The 19,397-nt window shown below is 63.0% G+C and overlaps 4 protein-coding genes across 4 annotated transcripts; all 4 read right to left on the bottom strand.

Moving 5' to 3' along the window:
• Positions 1 to 12: 12 nt before the first annotated feature.
• CHLRE_06g305302v5 (uncharacterized protein) lies at positions 13 to 4,604 on the bottom strand. The gene is made up of 10 exons (XM_043063688.1): positions 3,752 to 4,604; positions 2,989 to 3,430; positions 2,430 to 2,908; positions 1,860 to 2,274; positions 1,550 to 1,800; positions 1,103 to 1,492; positions 693 to 1,031; positions 452 to 614; positions 111 to 328; positions 13 to 40 (listed from the first exon to the last, which is right to left on the bottom strand). Exons 1-4 carry the CDS (start codon positions 3,824 to 3,826, stop codon positions 2,242 to 2,244), a joined length of 1,029 nt encoding a protein of 342 aa, XP_042924394.1. The 5' UTR covers positions 3,827 to 4,604; the 3' UTR covers positions 13 to 40; positions 111 to 328; positions 452 to 614; positions 693 to 1,031; positions 1,103 to 1,492; positions 1,550 to 1,800; positions 1,860 to 2,241.
• A 396-nt stretch (positions 4,605 to 5,000) lies between these two features.
• On the bottom strand, positions 5,001 to 12,422 carry CHLRE_06g305251v5 (uncharacterized protein). The gene is made up of 9 exons (XM_043063687.1): positions 12,294 to 12,422; positions 11,472 to 12,009; positions 9,688 to 11,329; positions 8,319 to 9,290; positions 7,767 to 8,189; positions 7,420 to 7,603; positions 6,073 to 7,304; positions 5,758 to 5,883; positions 5,001 to 5,664 (listed from the first exon to the last, which is right to left on the bottom strand). The coding sequence occupies exons 2-9, from the start codon at positions 12,005 to 12,007 to the stop codon at positions 5,353 to 5,355; spliced, it is 5,427 nt and encodes a 1,808-aa protein (XP_042924393.1). The 5' UTR covers positions 12,008 to 12,009; positions 12,294 to 12,422; the 3' UTR covers positions 5,001 to 5,352.
• Positions 12,423 to 12,490: 68 nt separating this feature from the next.
• On the bottom strand, positions 12,491 to 16,102 carry CHLRE_06g305250v5 (uncharacterized protein). Its single transcript, XM_043063686.1, has 10 exons — positions 15,860 to 16,102; positions 15,417 to 15,736; positions 15,147 to 15,237; positions 14,827 to 14,928; positions 14,584 to 14,680; positions 14,183 to 14,365; positions 13,784 to 13,916; positions 13,484 to 13,589; positions 13,329 to 13,376; positions 12,491 to 13,135 (listed from the first exon to the last, which is right to left on the bottom strand). Exons 1-10 carry the CDS (start codon positions 15,890 to 15,892, stop codon positions 12,707 to 12,709), a joined length of 1,542 nt encoding a protein of 513 aa, XP_042924392.1. The 5' UTR covers positions 15,893 to 16,102; the 3' UTR covers positions 12,491 to 12,706.
• A 175-nt stretch (positions 16,103 to 16,277) lies between these two features.
• CHLRE_06g305200v5 (uncharacterized protein) lies at positions 16,278 to 19,332 on the bottom strand. Its single transcript, XM_001691338.2, has 7 exons — positions 19,095 to 19,332; positions 18,778 to 18,852; positions 18,397 to 18,491; positions 17,827 to 17,986; positions 17,560 to 17,699; positions 17,186 to 17,392; positions 16,278 to 16,988 (listed from the first exon to the last, which is right to left on the bottom strand). Exons 1-7 carry the CDS (start codon positions 19,214 to 19,216, stop codon positions 16,783 to 16,785), a joined length of 1,005 nt encoding a protein of 334 aa, XP_001691390.2. The 5' UTR covers positions 19,217 to 19,332; the 3' UTR covers positions 16,278 to 16,782.
• Positions 19,333 to 19,397: the final 65 nt, after the last annotated feature.

Here is a 19,397-nt window from a genome sequence, read left to right as displayed (position 1 = left end):
CACGCCGGAGCTGGCTGGGAAAGCTGCAAATAGTCCTTCTCTGCGCCAGCCATACATGGAAGACAAAGTAAGATGAGCAAGGATGCCGTTATTGTTGACTGCTTACTTACTTGGTCTGGTTGCCCAAAACAACAGATTGTCTTGCTTGATTAGCTATGAATGCTACACCAGTCATACTAAGGCCCCAACCGCTGTAAACATATACTGCGCCGCCGCCACAAGCACGATTGCCATACAAAAGGATGCCTAGGGGCATCACTTCATCCACGTCCACATCGTCACGCGCATCCTGCTTTCCATCATACTTCCACGTAATATTACGAGCACCCTGTTGATGAATTTGCACACAGCGCAGGGACTTGTAATTTAACTAGGGTTGCTTGGTTGGTTGCGTTTATTAGACGCGCTTAGCAAATCCATCCGTCCATCAAGACATCCCCTAGCTACTTACAGGTGTACTGCTCAATTTGATAGAGGAGCTATCCGCAAAGATTGCGCCACCCAGCACTGCGGCGTTGTCGATGAAGCCAATTGAGTATGAACGGTCCTTATATATGGACAGAGGGCAGGATAGGCTCTGGGTAAAGCCATCAATTGACAGGGCACTTTGCGCGCTGCACAACACGACCGCAGGTAGATAGGGCAGGGGTCAGTTGTAAGCAAGTAGTACTATGAACACAATAAGCTTGTACCTGATGTATACAGCGCCACCCTGCATGGCCATGTTGCCTTGTAGCAGGCAGGAGCAACGAATGATAATCTGGGTTGCCAGGCCGTACACGGCACCTCCCTGCCCAGCAATAGCCAGTTGAAACCTGTCTGCATCGTCAATCTGCTGCATGACAGTGTTGTTGAGAAAGTCGGTGTGCTCGATATTTAAAACGGTTGGGACCTTCTCCACATATACAGCTGCCCCCGCAGCCGCTTGATTGTTTACAAATAAACATGTATCAATAGAAGGGGCTTTCGGTGTCAAAAGCTGGATTGCGCCACCTTTGTTGCCAAAAGCCGTGTTGCCAGTAAAATTACACCTGCGGGGATGAATACATGTTTGTGTTCTTGCATCTATTTGGTACTGGGTTGGATAGATGTGTCCACTCACCCATAGATGGTTAAGTCATTTGCATTGTTTGTAAGTTGTATAGCTCCTCCACCGTAATCCGGATAGGCGTCATCTGCTCCTGTTACGGTATCTATTATCGGCGTGTCCCACGAGGCCGTGTTGTTGGCAAAAAGCGTATGGAATGCAGAAAACCGTTGCCCAGTATTTTGGCCGATGTTCGTTGCTCCATCGTAATTGATTGCCCCGCCCGCCCTCCCAGCGGTGTTACCAATGAACGCGCAGTTGTGCAAGTAAATGTCGTTGCTGGAAACCGATATAGCGCCACCATTCAATGCCCAATTGTTCTGGAATAGGCACCGCCGGTACTGGGACTCAACACCATCTATGCGGATAGCGCCGCCAGCTCCCAAGGCAGTGTTGTTGATAAACCTGCAGCACAGCCGGGCTAGTAAGGCAGCAGCAAACACATCATTACACTCAACACACCTGCAGTCATCAAACAAATAATTGCCGCCAATGTGCCAGGAGCCAATGGCAGCGCCAGAAGCAAGGGAAAGCATGGACGTGGCCACGTAGATGGCACCGCCACCTACTGAGAACTGTGCATTGCTGCCACCTTCCTCCAGCCGGTACGGGTTGTAGTTGTTCGTAAAAGTCACATTGGACGCAAAAAACGTGCCCACTGTCTCCATAGCCAAGGCACCCATGTTGTTGCCCTCAAACACAGTGTTGTTCATCTGTACATACGGTGTGCGGTTAGGCACTGAGACAGTACAGAAAGGATCCGCGTATGTACCTGTAGGTGCCTGATCTGGTACATGTAGAGCGCTCTCTCACTCTGCCAACACCCTTTCGAATCGCAGCTGTTGTGTGCAAAAGTGCTATTGTGGACAGAAAAGGCAACGTAGATATATTCATCATAAGCAATACTTGTAGCCAAGTATAGAACGGTGAAAGTACCCGTTTGTCTACCATGGTTTCCGGTGTGAGAAAGTCGGTCAAGAATGACACTCGTGTTGCGCAAGAAGAAGTTAGGCTGAATCTTGACTGTGCTGGCGATTTCATTGCCCGGGCTTACATGGTCATCCAGAGCTGTTGCATACGCACTGTTGTTGTGAACACGTGTGTCCGTTAGAGTGACGTTTTCAGCCGCCAGCACAATGAGCGCCCCAGTGTTGTTAACAAAGAAACCATCCGAAATAGATAGAACTCTGGGGGCGACAATGTGGGCAGCTGGAAATCCGGCGGTGTGGCCACGAAAGTTGCAGGAGGAAATCGTCACGTAGCTATTTGGACCAGTGTGCGTAAAATCTGGATTGTCAGCCTCATTGTAGATATCCGTTGGAGGTCTTAGTACACCCGGAGCATATGCAGTGACGGTAACACCAGCGCCACCAGTGCTGGAGCCAATAAACTCGCATCCTGAGACTCTGGCATGAACTTCAACGGGAGGTGGCAAGAATTCGTTATGCGCTTCGAGGCTGCTCCAATCAGGTGCACTGCTAAGTCCGTCGGCTGACGGCACCATCTTGGGTACGTCCACGTTGATGATACGCGTGCTAAAGGCCACGTTGGCGTTGATGGTTGTCAAGTCTGACGCCGTCGCTGCGGCCACAAGAACCGCGCTGTGCGGTCCGCCCTTCTCAACCACAGCAGTGCCATTTCCGTCCACATCCAATAGCAGGTTGCCTTCAAATGACGAGGTCAGTATATCGATATTGCACCGCATGGGCACCAGTAGAGGGTCATTTGTTTGGCACAGGACGTAGAGGGCGCTGTTGAGGCCGCCAGTGTTGTTGATGAACTTGCTGTTGGTGACAGTGACGCTGCAGTTCGTTGTGGTGCCTGCGGGAATATATGAAAGTTGGCAAAGCGCAAACTCCAAATGCGCTTTCGGTCTACGCACGTGTCGCAGACCTCCTCACCTCCACCACACGCTATGCCCACAGTCGTCTGCCACGCACGCAGCTTGTTGTCACCGGCGGCATCCCCGGGGGTGCCGCCATCGCCCTCCGGCTCAGCAGGTGGCGGTGAGCCACCGTAACCGCCGTAGCCGCCACCATCACCACCGTATCCACTGTATCCTCCATTATGGCCACCGCCGTAGCTGCTGCCGTAGCCGCCAGCCGTGGTCCCAAAGCCACCACCCTCCCCGCTGCTGCTGCCGGCCCCATCATCAGCAGGCGGCGCTGCTGGTGGCGGCGCGTCAATGCCTCCCACCTCTTGGGCCTCCCGGCGCCGTCCAGCCGGCACGGGCTTGCCCCAGGTGTTAGCGATAAAGGACGTGTTGGTCAGGTCCAGGGAACCCACGAAGTTATCGCCCACATAAAGGCACAGCGGCTTATCGTTATCAGGAGTGGCCGTGTCCTGCAGGAGGCGTGCGTGGTCGGCAAGGTGTTGGGTGGGGTGGGTCGTCCGTGGATGGGGCGAAACACATTGTGCCCGACGTGATGCATGAGAAACCGCCACCTACATTTCATCAGCGCATTGTCACAGGGCCCTAAGCGTACCAGGTAAAGCAACTCCGCCCGCACAGTCCCGTCCCTGCTGACTGCTGGCGGGCCAGCACCGCGCTCGCGGTATGCATGCAGGTCTGTCCCGCGCGCGGCTGCGGCAGACTGGGTGCATGCCACGCACAATTTCCTATGCTCTGAGAACGCGAAAACCCGTCACTATTACAGCACTCACCACCGTGCGACTGTTGTTGTGGAACAGGGAGCCCACGATAGACACCCGCGCGTCGGCGTTTGCGATGAACACCATGGACACGGCACGGTTTTGACAGCCCGTAAAGGTCACGTTTTCAATTGTGAGGGACAAGCCCTGATATGTAAAAAGAGCTTCCGCAGCTGGCAGTGCGCTGTCGTCACATACGAACCGAGTGCTTGGCTGACCGTTTGCGTCCCGTTGTCGCGAGCCCCGAATCACCAGGCTGGTTACAGCATCTGGAACTTCCAAATGTTGGCTCCAGGTGAAATTGCCGGATGCGAGCTCAACCACAACGTCACCCGTCGCTGAACTCAAGAACAGAAGGTCGCCGAAGCTCGTTACACTTTGTGCAAAACATGTAAGTCCGTGTAGTAGCCCTAGACTAAGAAGGAGCCAAAGCCCCGAGTCACAGGCGCGCATGATGTTTGCGCTCGCCGCCTGTTGCGGGAAATGACTTGCTGTAAGCAGGGACTAAAAGACCTTTGCTCGTACAATGTGCTTAGGTGCCTCAAGCACCACAGTAAAGGGGTCCAGAAATGTTCATTGTTTTCTCACAGAGGCACAAGTGCCTGCGTAATTGGCAAAACAGAGACGCTGGACTTCACCTATGTGTAGTCTTAGCTATGGAACAGGGCTTGCGCTGGGTAAGGAGCGGGGTGATTGCACCGAGGTAGGACTCATCGTGGAAGGTGTTAGCATAATGCTTATTACACTACACAGGTAGTGTTACGAAAGAAGCTGAATCATCGCTTTGCTGGAGGTATCCTGGACGCTCAGCTTCTTCAGACCGCGCCCGCCACTATCTCACACTGCTGGCACAGGTTTTGTTACCAATTTGAAGTCCTTCAGAAGCGGGTCGGAGCATGAGCTATCGGTGCAGAGGTAGCTCGGCTTGGAAGACGCTCATGGGAACGGGATGTCCCGGGCGCTGCACGGCGGTCAATGCCGGGCGGGCATCGTGACTTGGCGCAGCGCTGAAGGGCGCAGAGCACAGGGTCGGTCCTGGCCTTACCGAGCTGTCTCAGGAGCGGGAGGACTCCGTGCAGTCAGTCCTGGCGGGGTGACACAACGCGTGTGTGGCTCTTCGCGTGGCCGTTCGATGCAGGCCGATGGCAGTGCCTTCGCTCGCTGCTTCAGGGTTGCTGCCTTGTTAGCGCACGGCCTGCAGCTGGGTTGGAAGATTCAAGCGGCACTGGGCCCGCAAGAACCGGCACGGGCGGCCCAGCAATAGCGTTTTTATGTGGGGGGTCTTGGCTAAGGTGGGCTAGGGCCAGCCGGCCAGGGGAGCACTCCACGCACTTCATAGCGCTGATAAACCCTCACTCCTGTGCATTGCAGCCTGCAGCAAACCATGAATGCACATGACAAGAAGGGACAGTCCGATGAGGGACCATTTGCGGTCCTGAGAGAACCACCTACCCTCCTCGCTATTGGTCAGGCGGTCAGCCATCAGTCGAAGCCAAACCTCAGCCAGCTACATCCCCACCGTTACGTATTACCTACCCCGCATCACCAGTATCACTACCACCGTAAGCAACACCGAGTTGGTTGTCCCGTAGCTGACATGTGTGTGTGTGTGTCTAAGCAACTGTCACTTGGTAAAAGGCCACCGCACCGCTGTCTGCCAGCACTAATGACCTGCCGCGCAACGCCACGTGTGGTAGCGACCGCACGCCGCTGAAGATGCGCACCGCCGGCCGCAGCGGCGTTGCTGTGAAATCGTTCAGCAGGGGCTGCGGCCGGTCTATGGCGCCGCCATAGCCACTGCCGCCGTCGCCGTCCGCGGTAGAGGAGGCGCGGTCGTGTGGTTGAGGGGGCGGCGGCGGAGCCGGGAAGGAGGCTAGCCGGCAGCGGTTGAGCTGCTCTCGCCGCCGAGCCGCCAGTGCGCCAGTCTGCAGGAAGGAACGTAGGTCGACAGGTGAGCGAGCGCGCCGGGGTTTGGTCCGAGGCCTAAGGAAATTCGGAGAGAGACGAATCCCACGAACCTGCTGTGCCGGCGCCAGCCCAATGCAAGCCGCGGCAAGGCCCTCCGCCGCCTCGTCCGCCGCCGCCGCTGCTGCCTCTTCGCGCTCCACTGTCACGTCAGAGCCGCCACACACCGCTGCCGCCTCCTGCAATGGCAACCATGTGCATGGATGGAGGCATGCGATTATGGTTTGCAAGATGCTTTGCAACCGTACAAGCTATCCACGTGCCCCGTGGACCCTGGCGTGGTGCGCATCTCGCACATTGAACCAACCACATGCCCCAATGTGTCCTGACCCTGCACAGTGAAGACCCATCCCGCCCATCCCACTCACCAGTATCAGCGCCCGCTCCGGCAGCCGCACCACAAACGGCGCGTAGTCAGCTTTGAACACCGCCGCCCACGGCAACGGGCCCAAGCCAGGCCAGCCCAGCAGCCGCAGCCCCACCACCTCCCGCAGCAGCGCGCCGCTGCGCGCGTCCCACAGCCTCACACCCGAGCCGTCGGCCGCGCCTGTCGCCAGCAGCAGGCCCGACGGGCTGTAGCGCACGCCGTCCACACACGCCTTGGTGGCTGTGCTGTGGCCGTGCGAAACCCACACGCGGCGCGTGCCGCTGCGCGGCTCCCACGTCGCCAGCGTGCCGTCCCGGCTGACGGTAGCCACGGTCAAACCGTCCGGCGCAAAGTCAACGCCGTACACGTGGTCATCATGCCGCAGTATGGACAGCGGCGCGACCCGGAGGGCGTCCTCCGTGGCCTTGGCCGCCGCTGCCGGGTCCCAGATGCACACGGTGCCGTCATCGCTGGATGAGGCGAGCAGCCCGGGGCCGACCAAAGCGTCTTGCAGCCCGGCGGAAGTGGCCGAGGCGGTCGGAGCTGTGGGCGGGGGGCTGAACATGAGCCCGTAAGCCAGCTTGGAGTGGCCGCCTGAGAGCCGCGCCGCGAGCAAGCCGCTGGGTAGCGACCACAGCAGCACCGTCCCGTTGTCGTGGGCTGTAGCAAGGAAGGAGCCATCTGGGCTGAACGCCATGCTACAGCTCAACGTGACCCAGCCACCAGCGCCACGGCCAGGCCGACTGGCGCCACCGGGTGGTGAGGCACCGGTGGCGGTTGATGCGTCGCCAGCGGGGTCGTGAAGGTGCGCGTCCGCGAGGATTGTGACGATGAGCGAGATGGTGTTTGGGTGCGGAGGCGGCGATGGCGCCGCCGGCGGTGCCAGCATCGTTGTCGACGACCGCCCTGCTCCGCCCAGCAAGGATTTGGAGGAGGCGGCAGAGCCCAGCCTACCGCCAGGCACCGGCGAGCCGCCCGAGGAAGTGGAGGCGAGCGAGGGCGGCGGCGGCGGGCGCGGCACGCTCCAGATGCAGACGCGGCCGTCGTCTGAGGCCGAGGCCAGCAGGCCCCCATCGGCGCTGTAGAGCACACGGCCGATGGGTCGCCGGTGCTCGCCCTGAAGCCGCGCCCAGCGGTGCGGCGCCGCGGCGTCCCACACGCACAGGCCTCCGTCCGCCAGCCCGGCCGCCAGCTGGGAGCCGGAGGGGCTGTGGGCCAGGCAGCTGATCACGCCTGCGGGTGGCGCCGAGCGAGCAGCGACAGCACGCAATCAAGAGATTCAAACCTATTTATCGGGCTGTCGAGCCGCGGCCAAAACCAGAACATGGAGCACGCGCGTGTTGCTCACCTGGAGCCGGCCGCCGCCCGCTGATGGTGGCCTCGTCGTCTCGGATGACCGCCCCCGGTGGCAGCGGCTGCGGCCCGCTCACCGCCAGCAGCCCCGCGTCCGCCCGCAGCGCCTCCGAGCGGTGCATGACTGAGCCCACGTCCCACAGCCGCACCGCCGACTCGTTGCCGCCGGACGCCAGCACCTGGTGATGCATGAGTCGGTTGGGATCAGAGACAGGCTGCGTTGGCGGCGCACAGGGAGCTCCGTGGTGCCCGCTGTTTACTTGCGCATTCGCATGCAAGTCATGAACCTTTCCTTTTGTAAATTGCTAGATATCTGGTGTTGCGGTATGACCCCCAGCTCACCTGGCCGCAGGGGCTGAAGGCAAGCGCATTCACGGCGTATGCGTGGCCCTGCAGGCAGGCGGTCTGGGTCCACTGCCCCCTCGTGTTCGTATTCCACAGGCACACATCACCATCATCCCCCGCCGTAGCAAGCAGCAGGCCGCTGGGGCTGAACGCCAGCGCCCGCACGGGGCTGCCCGCCGCGCCGCCCGCCCCCTCCAGCAGCTGCTGCTGCGCGCCGCTGCCCACGTCCCACAGGGCCACCTCGCAGCCGCCTTCCACCACCGTCGCCAACAGCAGCCCGCTGGGTGAGTACTGCACCAGCCGCACCGCCACGCCGGGGGCGTGGGCGGGGCTGACACGCAGCACCGACACGTGCAGCGGGTCCAGCTGCTTCAGATGCCACGTGCGCACCGTGCCGTTGGCACACGCCAGCGCCAGCAGCTGCGGTACGGGGCACCAGTGCAGCAGCAAGTGTGAGTTGGGTTTGTGTTGGATGAGGAGACCTTGAGACCAGTAGTGCAAATCATAGAAAGCAAGGTCTCTGTATTGTTCAGACCGAATGTTTCTTACCTGCCCGTCTGGCGAGAAGCATGCGTGCCTCGCCGCACTGGACTTGCTCAGCAACGGCATGTGGGTACTCTTGACGCCCTCCGCCCAGTCCCACACCGCCGCGCTGCCGTCGGTGTACACAGCTGCCAACAGGTTGCCGTCAGGGCTGTACGACACGTGCCGTGCTGTGGGCGTCACGCTGCCGTACGCACTGCCCGCCACCGGGCCCCGCAGCACAGCCACGAGGCTGCCACCGTCGGGGCCGCCCTGGTCGGGTTCCGTGAACGTGACTAACGGCCCGGATCCAGATTCTATGGCACGAACCCGGACCGTGGAATCCACGGAGGACCCGACTGCCAGCAGCTCCCCCGAGGGATGCAAGTCCTGCGTGGGCACAACCGGGCTGTAGCCGCCGAGAGTGCCAACGCGCCGGGCTGTAGCATGGTCCCAGGCATGTATCACGCCGCCGGCTGTAGCTGCCAGCAGTAGCCGGTTGTCCCGGTCAAATACGAGCCCCGTCACGCCGCCGGTGTGACCCGGCAGTTGTGTGATGCCAACGGGCCAGAAGGGCGGCGAGCTGAGCGGCAGGCACTGCGGCCGGCCGGCTCGACGCCACACGGCCGCCGCCGCGGGTCGCGGCGAGGTGAAGGGCACGTCAGAGGGGTCGCGCGGCGTGGGCGGGGCCGAGTCCGGCCCTGCTTCTCCTCCTGCACCACCGCTAGGCGGAACCTTGCCCGCTGGCGCCGCCCCTGCCGCCACATGCTCCGGCTCAGGTGGCGGGGGCGCCGCGCCACTGCTTGAGGCGCTGACCAGCCTGGCCGTGAGCGTGCGGTGCGGCGCGGCCTGCCACAGCGGCACCACGGCGCGCGGGTGCGCCCTTAGCGCGCCCATGTTGCACCGCAGCCACCTCAGCGCCTCGCTCACGATCTCTGTCTTGGAGGCGAGGCGCACCAGACACAAGTACATGGCGCCCTCCTGCTGCGCCCGGAACACCTGCGGGTGCACGCCAGGTAGGTAGGCAAACAGCGTCGCACGATGCACACGTGGCCCTCCTGCTGAGGCTGGCCTGGTCCCTGCTGTCTACTGCTTCGTGTGATTTATAGCACATACTTTGACTGTCAAACCCCAGTCATGGCTTCTAGGTCTCCGCGTACTTGGGAGCGATTCCCTTTCCATGATCCCACCGTCGTCTAGCAGCCCAATGCCTCCACGTGCCAAGCCTAAACCGCACAATCCGATTTCAACCTGCCCCTGCCCCCGTTCTACCTGCCCCTCCCGTCCCTCCGCCTGCCCCTCCCTCGCCTTCACTCCCCTGCCCCTCCTCTCCCTGCCGTACTCTCGTTACCCCTTCCCATCCCTTTCCTTCCCAGCCTGCTCCCCTCACCCTCACCTGCTCCAAGTAGTCTGCGTCCATGAGCAGCCGCTCGCCCGCCGTCACCTCGCGCTCGCTCAGCAGCAGGTGCAGCACCACATAGCGCAGCCCGTAGCCGTCCAGCGCCGCTGCCGCCGTCGTCCCATGCGGGCCCCTGCCACCGCCGCCGTGCCCCCCGTGCCCCCCTTGCCCACCACCTGCTGCTGATGCGGACGCGCCCGCCCCGCCAGCTGGCGGCGAGGCCTCCACATTGGACAGGATGAGCTGGCGGTAGTGCTGCCCAAGGGCCGCGTGCCCGACCCGGGGGTCGCAGGCGAAGGGCCCCGCCTCCTTTGCATCCACCAGCCAGTCCTCCAGGGAGGGGTCCACCACCGCCAGGGTAGCTGCCGGCAGCTGGCTGGCACTGGCGTACGCCGCCGCCGCCGCCGCCGCGGGGCTGTTGCCGCTGAAGCTGCTGCGATCGTTGATGCTCATGCGGCGGCTGCCGCTGCCAAAGTGCGCGTGCGCGTGCCCGTGCAGGCTATGCATGGCCGAGACGGCTGCGTGCCCTGCCGGCGGCTCCATCCGGAACAGCACCTCCCACGCCGGCAGGTGCGGCAGCACCACCTCCAAGCCCATCCCCGCCAGCTGCTGCCGCGTGAGCGGCTCCTGCGCAGCCACCAGCACGCACAGCAGCCGCATCACCTTGGCGTGCAGCTCGCGCGACTTGGACACCTGCGCCCCCAGCGCGTCCGCCTCCGCCTGCCGCGCCGCCGCCGCGGCCTGCAGCTGCTTCTGCTGCTGCAGCAGCTGCGCCTGCGCCTGCTGCTGCAGCGGCGTCTGCCGCATGCCGCTGGGCGTCAGCGCCGCCACCTTCTGCTGCAGCGCCGCCAGCTGCGCCTGCGCCTGCGCCTGCGCGGTCGCCATCTTGGCTTTGTACTCGGCGTGCCGCTTCTCCACGCTGGTCACTGTGCGCGCGTAGTGCTGGCTGAAGACCGCGTGGTAGGCCTGCCCCAGCGTGGACGGCAGCGGCGAGGGCAGCTCCCGCAGCTGGTGGATGATGGTGTAGAACAGCACGTGCAGGTGATGCGGCACCTGGTGCAGGTCGTGAAGCATGAACGCCGCCGCCTCCTCGCCGAACTTGCCCTGCAGCCGCTGCTGCATCGTTGCGACGGAAGCGGCTACGGATGGCGCGGCGGCGGAGGATGCCGGGTGCATGCCCGTACTGGAGCCGGGGCCGGCGGGGCCAGGGCCGGGGGTGAAGGTGTGCACGGGGCCGTGGTTGTGGGAGGAGCTGCCATGCACGTGTGCCTGGTGGTGAGGGCCGTGCCCGTGCCCGAGCTGGTCCGACGGCCGCGCCTGGCGGAATGCCCCGCCACCACCCGTGGTACTGGCCCTCACTCCGCCTGCTGCTGCTGGGCCCCCACCTCCTGCCATTACGCCCGACTGTGACTGGACGTAGTGCCCTAGGCTTGAGCTGGCGCGCCGGTCGCCGTATGTCTGGCCCTGCGTCCGGGCCAGGTGCTCCGTGACCGCGGCCATCTGCACTGTGAACACGTCGGGCACGTCACCCTGCGCCTGGCCGTGGTGGCCGTTGTGCCCCGACCGCGACTGGGGCGTGGGCGGCGCCAGTGCGGCGGCGCCCAGCAGCCCACGAGACACGGGTGTGGACGGCGTGGCCCTGTGGGAGGACGAAGGTGTGCGTGCATGTAGGTTCAGTTGAAAAAGCCTGAGCGGACAGGCATCAGCGGCCACGTGCCTGATACATAAGAACCCCATGCGAGCACCAACATGCGCGAGACGCTGAGCCCCTTCCGGCTTACCCGCCACCGGGAGACGCCCTCCCCCGGGTGATAGGGCTACTGGGCACGGATGCGTGCGCCGAGCCCACCCGACTGCGGCTGCCGCCATGGCTGGGCGAGGCGGCAGCCGATGTCCCTGCCGGCCCTGCCATGGGTGACGAGGGAGCGGTGCTGGCCAGGAGGTTGCGTGCTTGCAGGGTGATGCTGTTGGGGGCCAGTCGCCGGTAGGCGGGCTGCTGCAGCGCGCCGCTGTTGGGCGCAGAGCCCCGGCTGCCCGCTGTTGCTGCATGCCCAGAGCCCACGTCCGGGCTGGCTGGCGTGCTGCTTGCGCCGCCGCTGACCCGCTTGCTGGAGGGGGCGTAGGGCGACGAGGGCCCCACATGGGAGAGGCTGGCGCCGGACGGGCTGCGGCGAGGTGGTGGGAAGGCCCGGGCGTCTAAGGACGGGTCCGGGGGCAGGGACAGCGAGGCTGTTCCTGGCCGCGCAGCGGGCTTGGCCGTCCGAGGCCGGAGGGTGGGGCTCCAGGGACCGGCCGCGTCCTCTGACGCTGTGGTCATGCCTGCGCGTGCGCGGGGCCAAGCGCGGTGGCCATGCCATGTGCGAGGGTGAGTCGGGGTTGGAAGACATTTCCCAGTGCGCACACGGAGAAGAGCTTCCAGTGCAGGCTATCCTTACACAAGCTCGAATAAAATATCACAGGACTGCAAAGTTACACAGGGGTTGTCGACTAGCAGGACGGCTGCGTACTTCTCCTGCCGCTTGTCACCCAGAGCCTTAGTGAAACAACAGGGTGCTTCAAGTGCAACACTACCAGCCGGTGCAACTGCTCCATTTCCTACAAACCTGCGAAACGAGCTCCTTGCACGAGCTGGCCTTCGAACGCCCGTTTGTGCGCTCCACAATTGCCACCCGCCTTTCAAACCTTTTACCTATGATACCATAATGCTGCTGGGCAGCGAAAACGGTGATATGGGGACACCGCAGAGGAATGCGCTGCACGATGTGAGACTTCAAAACCAGAAGTTCAACAGTGAGCGCGGCCGTGGTCAAGTATCTAGAGCACATGCGTCATGTATCTGTTTCAAAGTCGTCGGCGTAGGGGAATGCGGCCCTCCGTGACTCACTCTTGTGCAACCCATCTGTGTCGTGGGGTGTATCCAAGCAGCAGAGAGCCCCGCACAGCCCGGGCTCCCACGCTCTGGCCACGCCACACCGCGCGCCCTGAGACACAATGAAATCCCCCTCAGCACGGTACGCTAGTCATCGAGTGTCAAGTCCACGCACTCCGTCCGCACGCGTGCACCAGCGCGACCGCCAGATGCGTCATCATTAGCTCCCGCGCCTGCGCAGCCCGGAGCCTCCATGCTCCCATCGCCGGGCGTGACGCGCTGCTCACCATCTCGCTGCGAGCCTCCGTTTCCCTTTCCTTGCGTAGCATTAGCAGCTGCCACGTGAGTTGCAGCACTCGTGCTCGCCACCCGGTGGTCGCACGCCGCAAGCACGGCGGCGGCAGCACTCGGTCCCGGGCCGCTGGCGTCGCAAGGCACTGTTGCAGCGTTGTCAATAGGCCTGGCGCTGCCGCCGCCGCCGCCGCCGCCGCCGCCCAGGATCCGGCCGGAACCAGAAAATATATGAGGCGCCGGCAGCAGCCGCAACAGGATCCCAAAGTGGTCGCTGGGCCATATCTGCGTTTGCGAACAGTACAGCCGGGTCAGAAGCAGGTCTCAATCACCGAGAGATTTGGAGCTTAGTCCGTTCTACGCCACACGCAAGAAGGTGTGTTGGCGCTCACACGGTACTGGTTGCCGCATTCAACGGCGCGTCACGGCGTCAGTGCATTTGCTTGTTTGGCTGTGTAATGGTTGTAGCGATGCTCACCCGCGTGTTCTTTTTGCCTTTGGCCGCCGCCCGCACGCCCGGGATCGCCTGCCGGAAAGACGGGGTGGCACGGCAGACACAGTCACACAGCGAGCCGGGAAGGTGTGTGAACAAGATCACAACTTTGCCATCGGCCCTGCCCCCGACGCCCCCACCTGCAGCCCCAGCAGCTTGGTGTCGCCCAGACGCCAGCCCTTGCCGCCGGGGCCAGACGAGCACAGCCGGATGGCCACCCGGTCAATGCGGCTGCCGTTGTAGCGCCTGATCCAACAAGCAAGTTTTGCGAACCGTCAGGATAACCTGGATTGAAGTGTGGAGCTAATGTTTTTTGTGGATCAGCATACCATACCATACGCCCTGCGCGGCCAAGGCCATGTGGCGCGGCCAACGCGACCTGAGGTCACGCGCGCCCCCACCCCAAGAAGGCACCAACCGTTACGCGCGCCGCCACTCACGGGTTGAGCATGCCGTTGACTCGCGCGTCATAGGTGAACCCGGGTGCCTGAGGCCTCAGCGCCAACCAGGCATCGGCCCAGCGCGGCGGCAGGCGCATTGGGCCCATGCGATCCTCAAACCAGTTGAAGTCGCCTGCACGCACACAGCGCGCGTCATGTTTCTGTTGCCACTCTGTGGCCCCTTAACACTGCAGACGAGAAAGCATGGTGCATTCGCAGGACACTAACGAACCCACACTATCACAGTAAGCCATGCAAAAGAAACGGACACCGTGGCGCCAGCCTGTCTGCCTCTGCTCTACGTACAGCCACGAGCCAAACCAGATCCACGCCCACGTTCTGGGTCTCGGCGTATCCACTTTCGGACACGCTACCCCACCCGCACACGCACGCGCCCACCTGCCACCAGCGCGTCGCCGCCCGGCCCCGCCGCCGCCTCCGCCAGTTGCAGCGCCGCCGCCAGCTGCTCCCGCTTCTGCTGCGAGGTGCCGCTGCCCGCCCCCGCCGGGCTCTCCAAGTGCACAGTGCCCACCACCAGCGGCCGCCCGCGCACCACCGCGCGCGTGTAGAGCAGCCCGCGCGCTGGCAAGGTGAAAGCAGGTGCTTTAGGTGAGAGGACAGGATCAGGTAGTCATATCGGGTCAGCGAGCAGCAAGCACAAATGCGGCACATGAAGTGATCACAGGGCCAGCTGTGGTGAGTCGGTGACAGGCACCAACTTGACAGACCACAAGAGTTGCCCGCGTCCGTGGCCAGGGATTATCCCTGTCCTCACAACAACAAATAGCTCAGTGGCTCACCCATTTGCGTGTTGGCAAACAACTGAAACTCCCAGCGGTCGGGTGGCGGCGGCAGCACCACGGTATCCCGCCGCGTCAGCAGCAGCACGAAGTACGGCTGCGCACGCAACCCATTGCATTCAGAAGAAGTCTCGATAAGCATTTTAGCAAGTAACAGTGCTATAACCAAGCAATGCGGCTTTGCTCGCGTCACTCATGATGCAGCCCTGCTCCATCCCCCCCCCCCCCGCTGCGCACACCTACCAGGAAGGGGCCGTCATCGCCATCCTGGGGGGGTGGGCTGCAGCGGTAGCGCCGGAACCAGGCGGCCTGGCTGAAGATCAGCAGGATGTGCGGCGTCACCTCCTACACGTGTGTGCGAGGGTTGGGGGCACGAACAGGTTGGCCTGGAGGCATCAAGGGCCACGAACTCCCTCGCGGGCCGCTCCCGTTCGAGTCCGGTTGCTCGGACCAGCACTCTACCACAGTCCGCAGGCCGTCGGCCTCTCCGTACCGTAATTGACGTCGTGTATGTCTAGTTCATGCTGAACCTCCACACTCTTTCCCACCCACCCCCCTCTTGCCTGGAACAGCAGCAGGTCTGGGTAGCCCTCCGCCTCGATGGTGGCGCTCACAGCGGCCATGCGCTCCATCAAGGCCACGCCCTCCTCAAACCTGACACGTGCACACAAGGCATTACGGAGGCAGGCAGCAAGCCATATCGGCTGGACGCATGTCATAAATGGTACTGTACGCATCGGGTGCTGGGTCGATATAATACGGCAGGCGCAGGCGCCTAATGTGCTGCCGCCTCGTTGGCGTGCGACGGTCGTCAGCCAAGGTGCCTCGCTCACCAAATATTCCACGTCAGTATGGAGACACCGTCCGAAGAAGCCAACAGAGGCGCCGTACCAGGCTGCTCAGCCGGACCAGTGGCCGTAGCGCCCCTACTGACGCCGGGCAGCTCAGCGGCATGTGCACCGCGGCTGGTGCCGCCGGCCCGGTCCTCCGCCTGTTGCTGCTCCGCTGCTGGTGTCGCCCCAGCTTCCTGCTCTTCGCCTGCACGATGTGATGGCAGTGCTGCGCCTAATCGCCTCTGGCGCTCTGCGTGCAGCTCAGCAGTCAGCCGGGCTGCGGCCGATGGCAGCGGAGGGCCCTCCAATGAAGAAGGGACCTACCCGGTTGACCCGGCGGGCCGGCAGGACGGGGGAAAGGGTATTCCGTGAAATGGTTGCGAGCCAACACACGTTAAATGCTTGCAGGCTTTGCATATTCCTTGTTTACTGTTGCGCCTCACCTCGAGGCGCGGGCGCTTCGCTTGGCGCTCCATTTCCCCAGCGGGGGCTTGTCTTGCAGCGCCCGTCAAGCCTAGGATGCGATGCTGTGTTTCAGCATTGAATAAACACAATGTGCTGACTCGCGAATGCGAATGCGCTCGGCCGACAGCTTTGTACTTTCAGCTCTGGTTTCAGCTGTGCCTGGGCTTCTAATTATGGCAACGGGCTTTAGATTTTGGAAGATTGTCCGTGAATCCTCATATAGCTATGTACAGTGCGGTCGGGGCTGCTAACCGGCGGGGTAAGTTGCATCAGCAACGGCATCATGGCACGGCACGCCGCATGCCCGCATTTGCCTGTGTGCACAACTGCAAACTGAGACCAGGAGAACATGAAAAGGCCGCGGACATGTAATCCATGCCATGCGCCGTGCGAGGGCACCCCAGACAATTACACACGAGGTCCAAGCGTCGCGCTACTGTGCGCCGTCTCAGCGCACAACTACGCCACACGCTTGGCCACACGCGTTTGCCTGCGATGACCCGGACTCTTCCTCTGCCTGGCCATGCCATCAGCACGACACGCATCCACCGCAGCACCGGCCGTGAGGCCGTCTTCCGTGCCTTGCCCAACGCCCTCGCATCACGGCCGCAAGAAGACACTAGAGGCACCCGTCATAAGTGGGACAACACCTCATGGTTTTGCCACCACGGCACATCCCATCACCGGCGCCTGCACAACCCGAAAGCCGCGTCTGTGCCATTCCCGATCCACCAGTCAAGGATATACCGTACGCTGCACCAAACCACCGCGAGAGCCCCTCAAGATCGCAACATCGCCAGAAGAGTCCATCACCATCGGCCGCAGGAGTCCTGCAGGACCTGCATACCGCCATCCCAACGCCTGCTCACCCCCCTGCGAGCCATCCTTGCTCACTATCTTCTCATGCCCCGTTGCGCCCTGGCCCCCCGGCCGCGATCGCGTAGCGAGGCAGCTGCGCCCGCCGCTCCTCAATGGAACACTCCTCATCCGTCCACACCACCACCGACCCGTCGCCGGGCGCCGGCGCCACCGATCCCGCCGCGGCGGGCGCTGCGGCGGCCCCTGCCCCTGCATCTGCCCCTGCAGCCGGCGGCTGCGCCGAAGAGCCTGCGATGGGAGCAAAGCATTCGCGCAGGTCAGTGTGGTGTAGTGCGTGTTGCTGCACAGCTCAGACTGCGCTTGCCGCGTCAGGATGCCCAACGACGGTCCACAGTTCATAGCTGCACAGGCAGTTGGCCGAAATCCGTGCTCTCGCGGAAGCGTCAGACAGCGCGGGTTCAACTTAGTCCGAAGCAAGACCGTACCAATGGGGAAAAGTGCCGGCGGCGCGCCCGGTGGCGCTTGCCCGATGGGGAAGAGGGGCCCGCCTGGTGCCCCTGGCGGCGGCATGCCTGGTGGCGGCATTCCGGGGGGAGGCATGCCCGGAGGCGGCATGCCCGGTGGCGGCATGCCGTAGGGCGGGAAGGGCGGCCGCGGGCCGCCCAGCGGCGGCGGCGCACCCGGTGGCATGCCTGTGCGGAAAGAACGGGGACGTGGCGTGGTGGTATGACAGGCAGAGGAGGTGCTCCTTGGGCTCCAGGAGCTATGCACACGAACATAGATGCGTGTAGCTTTGTTTCAGGCGAAGCACCACTCGGGCGAAGCAGCACAACCCTTACAAGCATGACACAGCAATCACCTGGGGGCGGCATCCCGGGGCGAGGCGGGTAGCCGGGAGGCGGCATGCCGTAGGGAGGCGGCGCGCCGTAGGGAGGCGGCATGCCCGGGCGCGGCGGGTACCCCGGCGGGGGCGGCCCGTAGGGCGGATACCCATACGGCCTGCGGTGTGCGAGGCAACCGGTAAGTGCTGCCACACCAGTTGCACTGCACCAGCCCAGCTTTCCCATAAAAATGCTGCAGCCTACAGACCCATAGCCAAGCCCGAAAAGCGTCATCGGGCACTCACGGTGGTGCGCCGTAGGGCGGGTAGCCCATGGGCGGCGGCATGCCAGGGTGGTAGCCGCCCATCGGCGGCGGCATGCCGCCCGGCGGCGGCGGCGGCGCGGGCGGCGGCGTCACGTCATCGTCGTCGTCCGCGCGCGCCTTCTTGAGCGCAGGCCCATCACCTGGCAGCGGGAGCATTGTCGCCGGGGAAGCAAGCGGCTGTCAGCGGTTGAGACGCCTAGCACATGTGTCACACGAAGTTGAGGAGCTGTGCGGCTATGCGCTCCTGTTGCTGCCCGCTCTTACTGCCACTGCCACTGCCCTGGACAAGGAGCTGTGACAACCCCAGGCGCTGCAGCGCGCGGCTGCCCCGCAGCACTGCAGCGATTATCAGCCAGTGGGCCCTGTTCATTCGTGCCTCGCGCCCCTTGCAGCCATGCATCGCAGAACATCGTGCCCGCGCTTGACAGGCCCCAGTCCCGCCCTCACTCCGTCTTTATGGACGGCTACACCCACGGCCCCAACGCTGGCCGCGCGGTGCCGCCTCCCCGCCTTGAACCCGCACCGCACCGGCCAGCACGCCCACACGCACCCTGAAGCTTGGCGGGCCGCACGTCGTCCGGCACGCCCGCCATGCCGAAGATCTCCACAGCCATGGAATCTCTCCCGGCCTTGGCGGCGGGCACACTGTGGAAGTAGATAGCAACAAGAGTCGACTACCGTACGGTACTGCAAGTACGCATGTGTGCCGCCCGAGCACGGCGCCCATCTCATAACCATATGTTGGCGGCTGGCGGCCGGGAGCTGGCGAGCTGGCAAGCGGCATGACACAGGGCCCCTCAAAGAGACCGAAGTTGACGGCGGCAAAGATGAACGCCCGCGGCGCTATGAGTCGGGATGGGTCCATGGGGTCGGTCCCGCACCGCGGTGCAGCGGTGCAGCCCACCCTAGCAAGCGCTGCGCCCGCACTTACGCAGTGATGGTTAGTTTGTGCACCTGGAACGCGTGCGTTGCCAGGCCCTGGGCGGTGTTCATTTTGCGGTTGCATCTGCAGGCGCATAGTGGGCCGCGCGACGTGTTATCAGGAAGTGGCTGTGGCGCGCGGCACCAAGGTATCTGCCCTGCCGGCCCTGACCCCACCGTCGGCCCGGCCTGGCCTGCCAGGCCAGCGCTGCAACGCACACGACGGGCCCCTTCGTCCGAGAGCCTTATGCACTGCGCGGGGCCTTAGGTGCGCGCTTCGGGCAGCCGAGATGCCGTCGCCCGCCCCCCAAAACTCGTGATACGCACTCTGGGCATTTGAAGTGCTTGTTTTTCTGGTGCACAATCAACGCCGACTCATCATCGAAAATGCGGTCGCAATAATAGCAAAAGCACTGCTCGATTTCCTTCTGCTTCTTCTTCTTCCCCATTTTATGACAGTGCAGCGATGAGTCCTTTCAAGATACAGGGATGGATCAAGCGCGGCTACTTGGGTCGACTAGTCATCATCTCAGTGCTGCAGGATGGGTGCCGGCTCAAGGAAACCGGCTAGCTATTGTTGAGGCTATGTATGTAAGGACTCTGTTGCATCATGTGGACTTGAGTGACACG

This window comes from Chlamydomonas reinhardtii, chromosome 6 (genome assembly GCF_000002595.2).
Source record: "Chlamydomonas reinhardtii strain CC-503 cw92 mt+ chromosome 6, whole genome shotgun sequence".
Taxonomy (NCBI): Eukaryota; Viridiplantae; Chlorophyta; class Chlorophyceae; order Chlamydomonadales; family Chlamydomonadaceae; genus Chlamydomonas; species Chlamydomonas reinhardtii.
The sequence above is the reverse complement of the archived record's forward strand: the minus strand, read 5'-3'. Positions and strand labels throughout refer to the sequence as shown.